This window comes from Vanellus vanellus (genome assembly GCF_965231255.1).
Source record: "Vanellus vanellus genome assembly, chromosome: 6".
In the NCBI taxonomy this organism is placed as follows: Eukaryota; Metazoa; Chordata; class Aves; order Charadriiformes; family Charadriidae; genus Vanellus; species Vanellus vanellus.
Genome location: NC_138911.1, coordinates 1,197,297 through 1,208,630, shown reverse-complemented (window position 1 = coordinate 1,208,630; position 11,334 = coordinate 1,197,297). Strand labels below are relative to the sequence as shown.

The following is an 11,334-nucleotide window of genomic DNA, read 5'->3' as shown; positions in this document are numbered from 1 at the left end:
CGGCGGGCGCGCCGGAAGTACCGGGGTGGGCGGAAGCGGAAGCGGCGGCGGCGGCGGCGCTGGTGTCGGTGTCCTTCTGGGCCGTGACGCCGGGCGGCAGCATGGCGGACGCGGGCTCGCAGGTGCTGCTGGGCTCGGGGCTGACCGTGCTCTCGCAGCCCCTCATGTACGTGAAGGTGCTGGTGCAGGTAAGGGGCGGGGGCCGGTAACGGGGAGCTCGGAGGGGGCCGGGGCCGGGACCGGGACCGGGACCGGGATCGGCTGCAAGGCTGTCTGTCCCCGCCGCAGGTGGGGTACGAGCCGCTGCCGCCCACCCTGGGGAGGAACATCTTCGGGCGCCAGGTCTACCAGCTGCCCGGCCTCTTTGCTTACGGTGAGTCTGCTCCGTCCCCCCCCGGGCCCTCCCCTCGCCCCGCGGGGCCGGTGATTCCCCCCGGGGGGACGGAGGGGGTCCCCCGCGTGGTGTGACGGGTCCCCGCTGTCCCTAGCCAAGCACATCGTGAAGGTCGATGGAAGAGCGGGACTCTTCAAGGGCCTCACCCCCCGCCTCTGCTCCAGCGCCATCGGCACCGTCGTGCACAGCAAAGTGCTGCAGGTACCGGTGAACGGGGACGCACACATACGGCGCCGCTGGGCCCGGGGGGGCTCTGCAAGGGGGGCTCACCCCTACGGCAGGTCCTCCCCTGGCCCCCGTGGCTGCCCTAACCCTGCCCTTCTCTCCCCAGCGGTACCAGGAGGCCGAGCAGGCTGAGGTAAGTTCGAGACTGCTTCCCCCGGGAATCCTCCCTTCCCATCTCTCTCCCTCCCTTCCAGAGGCACCCTGGCATCCGAGAATCTCCCCCCAGGGAGAATCGCATGGCACAGAGAGCTCTGGCAGGGCCGTGGGACTGCCAAGCCCGGGCTGTAGGGGGCATAGATCTTTTCTGTGGTGGGGAGGGAGCAGTACTTTTTGAGGGGGCTGTCTCCTTCCTGATGCCTCTTCCCCTCTCCAGCCTGGAGCCAGCAAGAAGGAGCCCGTGTCCTCACTGGAGCAGGTCCTCAAGGAGGTGAGGAGAAGGAGGGTGCTGGGTCTGCTTGGGTGTGTGAGGTGCTCGGTATCGTGCTGGTGCTCAGCTCTCTGCCTGCCGTGTCCCTGTCACCTGCTCCCCCTGATGGCCTGTTTTTCCCCAGACCTCCCGAGAGATGGTCGCTCGTTCCGCCGCCACCCTCATCACACACCCCTTTCACGGTAGGTGCCCCCCTCTGCAGCTCAGACATGGTCCTGGTGACCCAGGTGACGGGCGCCTGTCACTCCTGTGTCACCCTGAGGTGTCCCTGTGCCCAACCTGATCCCCCCCGTCTCTGCCTGCAGTGATCACTCTGCGCTGCATGGTGCAGTTCATCGGCCGGGAGACCAAGTACAGGTACGGGGTGGGGGGCCGGGGCTGCTGTGGGGAAGGGAATGCCCACCCAGGAGGCCCCCTCTGACCACGGTGCTCTCTTCTTCCTCCCCAGTGGGACACTAAGCGCCTTTGCCACAATTTACCGAGAAGAGGGCATCCTGGGTTTCTTCGCGTGAGTGTCATCCACTGGTGCCTTGGAGGGGGTGGGGGGACAGCGGGGTCTCTCCCTAAAATCTGCCGGCCTCACTCTGGCGTTGCTCCTCGCTCCGGTCACAGTGCCGCAGCTCTGCCCTCCCATCTTGCTGAGAAGCATTCTGCCCTGGTCTCTGCCGTTCAACCTTGTAGCCACCAGCCCTGGGTTGCGTGGGTGACATCTGGGCACGTTAAAATAGAACAAAGGTGTATTAAACCTTCCCCGGGAGTGCCAGCCTCCTGCTGTAGGTGGCTGGGGGGTGTTTTGGGTCCCTCCGGCAGCACCCCTCTGCGCCTGTGTCCTGCCTGTCTGAACATCCCCACTCCTGGGGCCAGGTGTCCCCTTTCACCCAACTGTGGGGGGAATGGCCGCTCTCTCCCCTTCCCAAACACCTGTTCTCAAGCTCTCCACGCAGCCGCATCTGGATCCGCCCTGGGCTCACGTTCCTGCTGCCTATTCTCTTTCAGCGGCCTCATCCCCCGGCTCCTCGGGGACATCCTTTCGCTCTGGCTCTGCAACATGCTGGCCTACCTCATCAACACATACGCGCTGGAGAATGGGGTACGGGCTCTGCACCCTGCTCGGGGGGCCTGGACCGGGCTGGGGGCGGCGCGGTGGCGTCAATAACAGCAGTGAGGGACAGGGGAGGCTCAGGGGACAGTCCAGGGGGACAGGGCTCCGCTTTGGGGTGGCAGCACGGCTCCGTGGGGGTTGAATGTGCCTTTTCTCCTCCCGCAGGTCTCAACCATGACTGAGATGAAGAGCTACTCACAGGCAGTCACTGGAGTGAGTACAGCCCCCTCCCCCCACCGTATGTGTGCGCGCGTACACTCGTGTGTGTGACACTGTCTCCCTGCGGGGAGAGTGACGAGAATTGAATCCTTTTTCCCTGGGGAAACGGTGTGTTCCTGGAATGCTGATGGGCTGGGGAGCCGACCCGGGCGCTGCTCCGGAGGGATCATCCCGCAGGGGGAAGGATCCATAGTCACCTTTCACAGCCCCGCAAAACCCAGGGCTCCACGCTCGCCTCACAACTTCGTGGGCAAAACAACATTTCTCGCTCTTGCCAGAGCCCGGCTCAAAAATTCGAGCTTGCCTCCACGTAGCTTGGCCCTGCACGGAGCCTGCGGGAGAGGGCTCCCTCCCAGGGGGAGTCCCTGGGGATCTTTTGGAGGGGCATGGGGGGGATCCCTGTGGAGCCTGTGTGCTGCTGTTGACCAGCCCTGCTCTCCCTTGCAGTTCTTCGCCAGCATGCTGACCTACCCCTTCGTGCTGGTCTCCAACCTGATGGCCGTTAATAACTGCGGGTGAGTCTCACCTTCCCACCCCATCCGCCTCCCGCTCTCCCCAGGGAGGGTGAGCCCATGCCTGGAGGGGCTCATGTGGGTAGTGGCCACCTCCCTCTGTGCCGGATCAGCTCCGGGTTGGCAAAGAGGTTTCAAACTCGCTGTGGGGCTGATCCCTCGTGGTTAGTGCTGCCGTAAGGGGGACGTTGTGGAGCTTTGAAAAGGTGGTTTTGGGGTTCAACCCAGCATGAGGGGATGGGTCCTACTGTGGTCCTGGGTGGAAATAATTCCCTGTGGGTCTCTCCTCCCCCCAGGCTGGCTGGGGGCCTCCTGCCCTACGCACCCACCTACTCCTCCTGGCTGGACTGCTGGAGCCAGCTGCACAGGGAGGTAAGTGGCCGGAGCCAGGCAGTGCCAGGACGCCGCCTGGCCACGGAGAAGAGCTGGGTGGAAGCCCCTGTGGGGTCTGTGGTGGCCACACCGGGGCTCGGGGCAGCCCTGACTCACCCGTCCGTGGCCATTTCCTCCCTTCCAGGGCAACATGAGCCGAGGGAACAGCCTGTTTTTCCGCAAGGTGCCCGCAGGGAAGCGATACGTGTGGGAGGAGAGGAGGTTTCGCTGAAGCTGGAGTGGTGAAGCCACTGCTGGGCTTTGGAGAGAAAGAATTATGAGTGGTGATTTCTATACAGTTTTTTAAAATCATTTAATGCTGAGAGATGAAGGTGGATGCGTGAGAGTGTCTTGTCATGGGGCCGGGAGCTTCCTGGGGAGTGGGGCTGGCTGATATCCGGCATTCCCTCCCTGATCCAACCGCCAGAGCACTGTCCCTATTATTCCCTGTTCCTCACCCCACCCCTTTTCATCAGCACACCCTGTTGGCCGGGCCGGGCGCTGGTCCCACGAGACTGTCGTCTTGTCTGTCCTGTCCCCATGAGGAACGGTGCCCGTGTCTCATCTTTAGCCTGAACACGGAGGCTGCCCGGTCAACCCGCCGGCAGCGATCCCCCTCCTGGTGACGCCCAGGGAACCTTTTCCCGGCCTTAGACCCAGTTAAGGCCATTTCGACAGAGGAAATTCCCCCATGAGATAACGGCACGCAGAACCGTCACCCCCTTACAAATAACCGCTCGTTTGGAAAACAGGCTGTACAAGTGTCACAAGCCCTTGGGGACTGATGATGGCCCCAACCACCTCAGGGGCTGCCCCGGTGGCGTCAGGGACCGCTCATTAACGGCTGGGGATAATTGTGGGGCAGTGCAGGGTGGTGGCAACGCCCTGGGAGGAGCTGCCCGATGGCCTCTGCTGCCGTGCCTCAGTTTCCCCTCCCTGGGTGGGATCAGTCCCGCTGTCGGCGCTCTGCGGTTGCAGCACCTGCGGGGGTGTCACGACACCCCCCCGGCGAAGGGAGGACGTGGTGGTGGAAGAGGAGGGGGGCTGCAACCCCGGGGGGGGGGTGTGTGTGTGCAGCTGGAGGGGGGGTCGTATATGCCGGGGGGTGGTCCCACACCGGGCAGGGGGGTCGCACACCCCATGAAGTGGTCGCACACCGGGTGAGAAGGGTCGTATACCCCGCGGGGGGACCGCACACCCCTCTGGGGGGGAGTCCCGCAGAGGTTGGAGAAGGTTCGTTGCGCCGCCGTTGCCCGGGGGCGGGCTCGGGGAGGCGGTACCGGGGGCGGCCGGTCCCTCCCTCCTTCTCTCTCTCCCTCCCTCCCTCCCGTGGCGGCGCCATGGCGGAGGCGGGTGCGGACGGCGGCGGGGGGTTCCTGAGCAGCGGGAGCGAGCGGCGGTGCCGGGAGCGGCTGGCGGCGGGAGGACGGCGGGGGGCGGCGGTGGCGGCGGCGGCGGTGCTGGTGCCGTTGTGTTCGGTGCGCGGCCGCCCCGCGTTGCTCTTCACGCTGCGCTCCCGCCGGTTGGGCGGCCCCCACAGCGGCGATGTCAGGTACCGGCGGTGGGGAACGGGGTACCGGGACCGGTGCGGAGCTGAACGATTCCCGGTTAACCTCTTGACAGTTTCCCCGGGGGGCGGCGGGACCCGGCGGACGGCGACGCGGTGGCCACGGCGCTGCGGGAGACGCGGGAGGAGTTGGGGGTGACGCTGGAAACCCGGAGCGTCTGGGGACAACTGCGGCTGCTGCCCGACCGGGTATCGGCGACACCGGAGGGGGTGGACGGCGACACGATGGTGGGGGGGAGGTGACAAGGACACCCGGGCAGGGAATGGGGTGGGGGGGCAGAGGGTGTTTGGGGGCACGGAGTGGCTGGGGACACCGAGGACATGGGGTGACAAGGACACGAGGACAGGGTGGCAGTGACAAGGCAGCAGGCATACGGGTGACAGGGGTGCGGGGTGACAGGGCCACGGGCCACTGGCTACAGGCAAGGGGGGGACGTTGGGTGACACGTGATGGGTGTCAGGGTAGGGCACAGGGTGTCTGGGGACAGGCACGGGGGGGGGTCAAGGCAAGCAGGTGGCACTTAGAGGGGGGGATTGTCACCCCTGTCCCTTGCTGACGCACCTTCCAGCAGGGACAGATGGTGGCTCCCATCGTGGCCAACCTGGGGCCCCTGGAGGACTTGACGCTGACCCCCAACCCGGACGAGGTGGGTGACACCCCCCCCCCCCCCAACACCAGCAGTGTCCCTTGCCTGGGGCGAGCACCCCCTTCCCCGGTGACGTCGCAGCACACGACCCCAGCCAACCCCTCACCGCATGTGCCATAGGTGGAGGAGGTCTTCACCCTGCCCCTGGCCCACCTCCTGCGGGAGGAGAACCAGGGCTATACCCATTTCCGCACCGCTGGTGGTTACGGCTATACCCTGCCCGTCTTCCTCAACGGCCCCCACAAGGTCTGGGGGCTGACGGCCATCGTCACCGAGCTCACCCTGGAGCTGCTGGCGCCTGACCGCTACCGCAGGAAGACCCTCGTGCCGGCCCGCGGCCTCCCGGCACGGCCCCAGGGCAGCTCAGCCTGACGGGGCAGTCCCCAGGAGACGGGGGGATGGTTTATATTTTTGGGGTGGGGGGTACAGACTGACACCCCCCCCACCGATCGGTGCTGCTGCAGGGAGACTGCGCTGTCCCCCATCGGCAGGCTCCAACGGCTGGTGTCACACACTGTGATTTTAGTTAAAAAAAAAAAAAGCCATGTTTTGAACCACTTGTGCCATGGTCGCCAAATCACACCGCATGGACGATAGACACCCCACCCGCCACCAGGACGCCCCAGAGCCACCGCCCCCCCAAAAGTTCCCACCATTTTATACCCACAGCCTACTCCTGCCTCCCTCCAGCAGAGAGAGGAGCCTGTGAGTACAGCAGCCTTTATTGAGGACCCCCAAAATGCTGCGAGCTGCCCCTCGCACCCGAGAAGCGCCCCCTCGGGCAGGAACTGGCACGGCCACTGCCGCTGGCTTCTTACGCCGATGCCGCTCGGGCTTTGGCCTCCCCATAGCGCTGCATCCTCTCCTCCAGCACCGGTCGGAAGTGGCGGATGAGACCCTGCGCAGGGCAAAGGGGATGAGTTAAAGGGATGAGGGGAAGGCCACGGACACCCCAACCCCGCTCCTGGCCCCAAATCCCCCCTACCTGCACGGGCCAGGCCGCGCCGTCGCCCAGGGCACAGATGGTGTGACCCTCGATCTGTTTGCTGATCTCCCACAGCGCGTCGATCTCGGCCGCCTGCGCGTTGCCCTGCACGAACCGCGCCATCACCTTGTTCATCCAGTCGACGCCTGCGGGGAGGGGAAGGAGGGTATGAGGGGGGGCCCGTGGTGCAGCTCCCCCCCCCAGACACACCCCATGGCCTCCTCCAGTTCCCCCTGCTCACCTTCCCGGCACGGGGTGCACTGCCCACAGCTCTCGTGCTTGTAAAACTCAATGAGGCGAGCGATGGCTTTAATGATGTCAGTCTGGGGAAGGAGAGGAGGGTGAGGGCACTGCCACGGCACTACGGGGTGGGACCGGGGAGGTGCCTCCTCCCTTACCGATTTGTCCATGACGATTACGGCAGCCGTGCCAAGCCCGCTCTGCGCCTGCACCAGGGAATCGAAGTCCATCAGCACTGTCTCACACACCGACTTGGGAAGCAGCGGTGTGGAGGAGCCCCCCGGGATGACGGCCAGCAGGTTGTTCCAGCCCCCGCGGACACCCCCTGCCAGAGAGGGGGGGACAGGACAGACTGAGCCAGGCACAGCGTTGGTCCAGCACAGCACGACAGGACATCCCGCAGTGCTTACCGGCGTGCTTCTCGATGAGCTCCTTCAGTGGCACTGACATCTCTTCCTCCACGGTGCAGGGGTTGTTGACATGACCCGAGATGTTGAAGAGTTTCGTCCCAGAGTTGCGCTCCCGCCCGAAGCCAGCGAACCAGGCGCCGCCTCGCCGGCAGATGGTGGGGGCCACTGCCACCGTCTCCACGTTGGCCACCGTGGTGGGGCAGCCAAAGACACCTGGAAGAAGCGGGAGCTCTCAACGGCTGCGCTCTGCAGCAGGACGGTGGCATGGGAATGACTGGTTTGGTCCAGTCACCACCATTTTGTCCTGCTCTTGAGTGGAAATTAGGGCTCGTGCCACCAAGAGCTGTGCGAGCCAGTCACGAAGTGGGGAAAGCCGGAGACGTACCCACATCAGCAGGGAAGGGGGGCTTTAGGCGCGGCTTGCCCTGCTTGCCCTCAATGGACTCGATCAGCGCCGTCTCCTCCCCGCAGATGTAGGCTCCAGCACCCCTCACCACGAAGACATCGAAGGCATAGCCTGAGCCGCAGGCATCCTTGCCCAGCAGCCCGGCTTCGTAGGCTTCCCTGATGGCTACCTGCGGCAGGGAGGGGGCGGGTGGGTTAGGGGGCTCCCCAAAGGGGGGATTCCCCCCCCCAAACCCACCCGCCCCCTCCCCACCACTCACCTGCAGGTTGGAGGCCTCGTTGTAGAACTCCCCGCGGATGTAGATGTAGGCGGCGCGGGCGCCCATGGCGCGTCCCGCCACCAGGCAGCCCTCCACCAGCTTGTGGGGGTCGTGGCGCATGATCTCCCGGTCCTTACAGGTCCCCGGTTCCCCCTCGTCGGCGTTCACCACCAGGTATTTGGGTCTGGGGGAAGGCGGACAGCGTCAGGGCCTGTCTCGGGACACGGTGGTGCAGGTGCCGGTACCGGTCTCACCTGCCATCCGGGGGTTTGTTCATGAAGCTCCACTTGAGGCCAGTGGGGAAACCAGCGCCGCCGCGGCCTCGCAGCCCCGAGGCCTTGATCTCGCCGAGGATCCAGTCCACTCCCTTGAGCAGGATCTCCTTCGTCTTGTACCAGTCGCCGCGGCGCAGGGCGCCCTGCAGCCTGCGGGCAGAGCACGGCCGGTGGCACCGGGTCTGGACGGACCACACCGGGACCGCCCCCTCCCTGGTCCGCGGTACTCACCTCCAGTCGTGCCGCCCGTAGAGGTTGGTGAAGATCCGGTCCTCATCCCGCAGCGACCCGAACTGGGTCTTCTTGGGCGCCGTCTGCGGAGGACACACACGGACTCAGCACCGGTAATCCCGGGACCGGCAAGATCCGGCCCTGATCGCCGCGCCGCTCCACCCCCCCCGCCGTCCCCGCTTACCGAGAAGGAGGCGGCGGGCAGGCGCCGCAGCGCCAGCAGCTGCCGGGCGGCCATGGCGGGGCGGGCACCGGCACCGGGACCACCGTCACCTTCAGCCGCCCCCGCAGCGTCGCGCTCCCGGTGACGTCAGCGGCGAGCGCCAGCGGCGCGGCGCGGGGTCCGTAACGGAGGGCGTGGCCACACAGCAAGGAGGCGTGGCTATACGGCTGAGGGCGTGGTTATACAGCGAGGGGGCGCGGCCGCTCGGAGGGGGCGTGGCCAAGCTGGCGCCGCGCCCGCGCCGCCACGTGCCCCGTTCCCGGGCGCGGGTCGGGTTTCGGTAGCTGTAACCGGAGGCCCCCCCGGGCCCCCGCCACCGCCGCCCCCCGGGGCGCCCCGCACCGACCCCCCCAGCGCCCCGGGGGGGCTGCACGGCGCCACTCCTCCCCGGGCCCCTCGGCAAGCACGGCGGGTCCAGCTCTCCCCCAACCGCTCCCCCGGGCTGGGGCCACGTTCTCCCCCCGCCGGTGGCCTCGTCCCGGCGAGGGAGCGGGGCCGGGGCGAGCACCGGGCCCTGGGGGGATCCGGTTTCCTGATCCCCTGGGGTGGGAGAGGGAGCGGGAACCTGCGGCCAGCGGCGGGACAGGGCAGCAAGCGGCATGTTCTTCCTTTTCCGAGGGCCGCAGCGGCGGGGCACCAGCAGCCCCGCGCCCCCCAACTGCCGGGGGACTTCCCGCCCCCACGGCCCCAGTAAGTGGGGCGGCCGTCGCCTCCGCCCGGCCCCACGGCTCGGGGGGCAGGGGTGTCCCAGCACTGCTGGCACCCCGGTGAGTCGGCCCATCCATGGTGGTGTGGCCCCCCCGGAGCGTCGGTGGGCCATGGAGGAGCCGGGACCCAATCCGCCCCCCGCTTTTGGGCAGGTAACCGGGGTACAGCAGTGCTGGTGGGCACCGGGGAGGCTGGGGGGCCAGGGGAACAGCTGGGCGGCTCCCCACATCTGGAGCGAGGCGGCCGAGCAGAGAATAATCCGGAGGATTAATGCGCGGGCGCGGCGTTTCCCCCCCCCCTTCCCCCCCCCCCCCCCCCCCGCCTGCCCTGCATATCCCCAGATATTCCATAAAAACCTCAAATCCCCGCGCAGCCACGGCCGCCATCGCCGACCCCCCGAGGCCAGGCATGCCCAGCCATGGGCAACTGCACCAAGACCCCTGAGCGGAGGCTCCCCAAGGTAAGGCCGGTGTGCCCGCCCCGGGGGGGGAACCAGGAGGAGGCATCCCCCCCCCCCTCCACCATTGACGCCCCGCTCTGCCTGCAGGATGGGAAGCCGCACTCCGGCCCCCCGGTCCCTGGGGAACCCGAAGAGGCGGCAGAGGCGGCGCAGACCCCCTCATTGCAGAGCTATTCGGTGCTGCAGGGGCTGGTGGGACCGGCCTGCATCTTCCTACGGCAGAGCATCGCCATCACCCAGCTGGTACGTGCCTGCTGCACCGAGCAGTGCGCCGCCGGCCGGCGCGGGATTTATAGGGGGGGAGGAAACCGTGGGAGAAGGCCCCCTCCTTCGGCTCTTCCCGCTTTCTCTTTCCCAGGACCGAGAGCTGCGGCCCGAAGAGATCGAAGGTGAGGTGTGGAGGCAGGGGGGGTGGTGGTGGTGGGGTCTTCACCCTGGTTGGGAGCTGCCTGGGGGTGCGTGGCGGTGCCGGTGGTGACACTGTGCTGTCCCCAGAGCTGAAGCAGGCCTTCCGGGAGTTTGACAAGGACCGCGACGGCTACATCAGCTACAAGGACCTGGGCGAGTGCATGCGGACCATGGGCTACATGCCCACCGAAATGGAGCTCATTGAGCTGTCCCAGCAGATCAGTACGTGGCGGGGCACCGGGAGGGACTGCCAGTTGATCCCTGTCCCCCCCACCCCGGTGACACCCCCCTTCTGCTGCAGCCGGGGGCAAGGTAGATTTTGACGATTTCGTGGAGCTGATGGGCCCCAAGATGCTGGCGGAGACGGCAGACATGATCGGGATCAAGGAGCTGCGCGATGCCTTCCGCGAGGTGAGGGACGGGGATGGGGAGGGGGACAGCCAGGGCTGGCAGGCTGCTGTCATGCTGAGGGGCGTGCGTCGCCGACGGGCGCTTGCCATCATGTAGTTCGACACCAATGGGGACGGGCAGATCAGCATGGCGGAGCTGCGGGAGGCCATGCGCAAGCTGCTGGGGCAGCAGCTCAACTACCGGGAGGTGGACGAGATCCTCAAGGACGTGGATCTCAACGGGGACGGCCTGGTGGACTTCGAAGGTAGGCACCGGGGAGGGGGCCGGGGACGTTCCCGGGAATATTCGGGATGTTCTGTACGTATTCTCCCACTGGCAGAGTTTGTACGTATGATGTCGCGCTGAGGGCGGCGCGTGCCAACACGGGACCCGAACCCCCCGCCATGCCTTAAAAGAGGAGAGGGGGCCCGCAGAGGAGATGCCTGTCTCCGGTGGCTGCGGCTGGGATCGTGCCGGCGCAGCATGGTGGCGGCGCCCGAGCCCGGGACGAGGCCCTTGCTTCTTCAGTGCCGGAGGTGCTCAGACTCACCCTCGGCTACCGAGGTCCAACCGCGGCACGGGGGTGCCGGGGCCGACACCGGGCCCCTTTTCAGCGCAGACTCAGACGGGCATCGACTGAGATCACCCCGATCTCTGCTTTCTCCTTCTCCCCGCTCTGCAGCATTCCTCCTTCCCACTCCAAAAATCCAACATGCCATTCTCCTGCCTTCCTGCCTCCGTTCTGACCCCCGTATCCATCACCGAGCCCCTCACGTCAAGCCCCTCTCCCTCCCCGCTGGGATTTTGGGCTGACCCTCCGGCGTCCCCCGTCACCACCGCATGAGCTCAGACCTACCCCAGCCCCTGCTCCGTC

At 66.7% G+C, this 11,334-nt stretch overlaps 4 protein-coding genes across 6 annotated transcripts; 3 read left to right on the top strand and 1 right to left on the bottom strand.

Moving 5' to 3' along the window:
* Positions 1-26: 26 nt before the first annotated feature.
* Positions 27-3,574, top strand: MTCH2 (mitochondrial carrier 2). The gene is made up of 13 exons (XM_082485852.1): positions 27-188; positions 289-373; positions 489-595; positions 726-752; positions 993-1,046; positions 1,171-1,228; positions 1,352-1,403; positions 1,495-1,554; positions 2,043-2,136; positions 2,314-2,361; positions 2,815-2,882; positions 3,176-3,251; positions 3,397-3,574. Exons 1-13 carry the CDS (start codon positions 102-104, stop codon positions 3,481-3,483), a joined length of 903 nt encoding a protein of 300 aa, XP_082341978.1. The 5' UTR covers positions 27-101; the 3' UTR covers positions 3,484-3,574.
* Positions 3,575-4,323: 749 nt separating this feature from the next.
* Positions 4,324-5,999, top strand: NUDT8 (nudix hydrolase 8). Of its 2 annotated transcripts, none has more exons than XM_082485854.1 (4): positions 4,324-4,798; positions 4,875-5,007; positions 5,388-5,465; positions 5,586-5,999. In XM_082485854.1, exons 1-4 carry the CDS (start codon positions 4,592-4,594, stop codon positions 5,765-5,767), a joined length of 600 nt encoding a protein of 199 aa, XP_082341980.1. In that variant the 5' UTR covers positions 4,324-4,591; the 3' UTR covers positions 5,768-5,999. The 2 variants fall into 2 exon arrangements, with proteins under 2 accessions (XP_082341980.1, XP_082341979.1); XM_082485853.1 differs by having other exon boundaries at positions 4,324-4,803.
* Positions 6,000-6,171: 172 nt separating this feature from the next.
* On the bottom strand, positions 6,172-8,617 carry NDUFV1 (NADH:ubiquinone oxidoreductase core subunit V1). Its single transcript, XM_082485672.1, has 10 exons — positions 8,456-8,617; positions 8,272-8,354; positions 8,020-8,190; positions 7,766-7,949; positions 7,486-7,675; positions 7,101-7,313; positions 6,849-7,015; positions 6,692-6,773; positions 6,451-6,596; positions 6,172-6,363 (listed from the first exon to the last, which is right to left on the bottom strand). The coding sequence occupies exons 1-10, from the start codon at positions 8,507-8,509 to the stop codon at positions 6,280-6,282; spliced, it is 1,374 nt and encodes a 457-aa protein (XP_082341798.1). The 5' UTR covers positions 8,510-8,617; the 3' UTR covers positions 6,172-6,279.
* Positions 8,618-8,937: 320 nt separating this feature from the next.
* LOC309673750 (calcium-binding protein 2-like) lies at positions 8,938-10,970 on the top strand. Of its 2 annotated transcripts, XM_082485610.1 has the most exons (8): positions 8,938-9,354; positions 9,576-9,662; positions 9,750-9,905; positions 10,021-10,051; positions 10,158-10,292; positions 10,372-10,481; positions 10,578-10,725; positions 10,801-10,970. In XM_082485610.1, the coding sequence occupies exons 1-8, from the start codon at positions 9,094-9,096 to the stop codon at positions 10,824-10,826; spliced, it is 954 nt and encodes a 317-aa protein (XP_082341736.1). In that variant the 5' UTR covers positions 8,938-9,093; the 3' UTR covers positions 10,827-10,970. The 2 variants fall into 2 exon arrangements, with proteins under 2 accessions (XP_082341736.1, XP_082341735.1); XM_082485609.1 differs by having other exon boundaries at positions 9,576-9,905.
* Positions 10,971-11,334: the final 364 nt, after the last annotated feature.

Coding starts and splice junctions, on each gene's coding strand:
- NUDT8 (XM_082485853.1), top strand. CDS start 4,592: ATGGCGGAGGCGGGTGCGGACGGCGGCGGGGGGTTCCTGAGCAGCGGG. Junction 4,804..4,874: donor CCCCACAGCGGCGATGTCAG/GTACCGGCGGTG, acceptor ACCTCTTGACAG/TTTCCCCGGGGGGCGGCGGG. Junction 5,466..5,585: donor TGACCCCCAACCCGGACGAG/GTGGGTGACACC, acceptor CATGTGCCATAG/GTGGAGGAGGTCTTCACCCT.
- LOC309673750 (XM_082485609.1), top strand. CDS start 9,094: ATGTTCTTCCTTTTCCGAGGGCCGCAGCGGCGGGGCACCAGCAGCCCC. Junction 9,355..9,575: donor CGCCCCCCGCTTTTGGGCAG/GTAACCGGGGTA, acceptor ATCCCCGCGCAG/CCACGGCCGCCATCGCCGAC. Junction 10,482..10,577: donor TGCGCGATGCCTTCCGCGAG/GTGAGGGACGGG, acceptor GCCATCATGTAG/TTCGACACCAATGGGGACGG.
- NDUFV1 (XM_082485672.1), bottom strand. CDS start 8,509: ATGGCCGCCCGGCAGCTGCTGGCGCTGCGGCGCCTGCCCGCCGCCTCC. Junction 7,676..7,765: donor ACGAGGCCTCCAACCTGCAG/GTGAGTGGTGGG, acceptor TCCCTGCCGCAG/GTAGCCATCAGGGAAGCCTA. Junction 6,364..6,450: donor GCGCGGCCTGGCCCGTGCAG/GTAGGGGGGATT, acceptor TGCCCTGCGCAG/GGTCTCATCCGCCACTTCCG.
- MTCH2 (XM_082485852.1), top strand. CDS start 102: ATGGCGGACGCGGGCTCGCAGGTGCTGCTGGGCTCGGGGCTGACCGTG. Junction 1,404..1,494: donor GGCCGGGAGACCAAGTACAG/GTACGGGGTGGG, acceptor CTTCCTCCCCAG/TGGGACACTAAGCGCCTTTG. Junction 1,555..2,042: donor GGCATCCTGGGTTTCTTCGC/GTGAGTGTCATC, acceptor ATTCTCTTTCAG/CGGCCTCATCCCCCGGCTCC.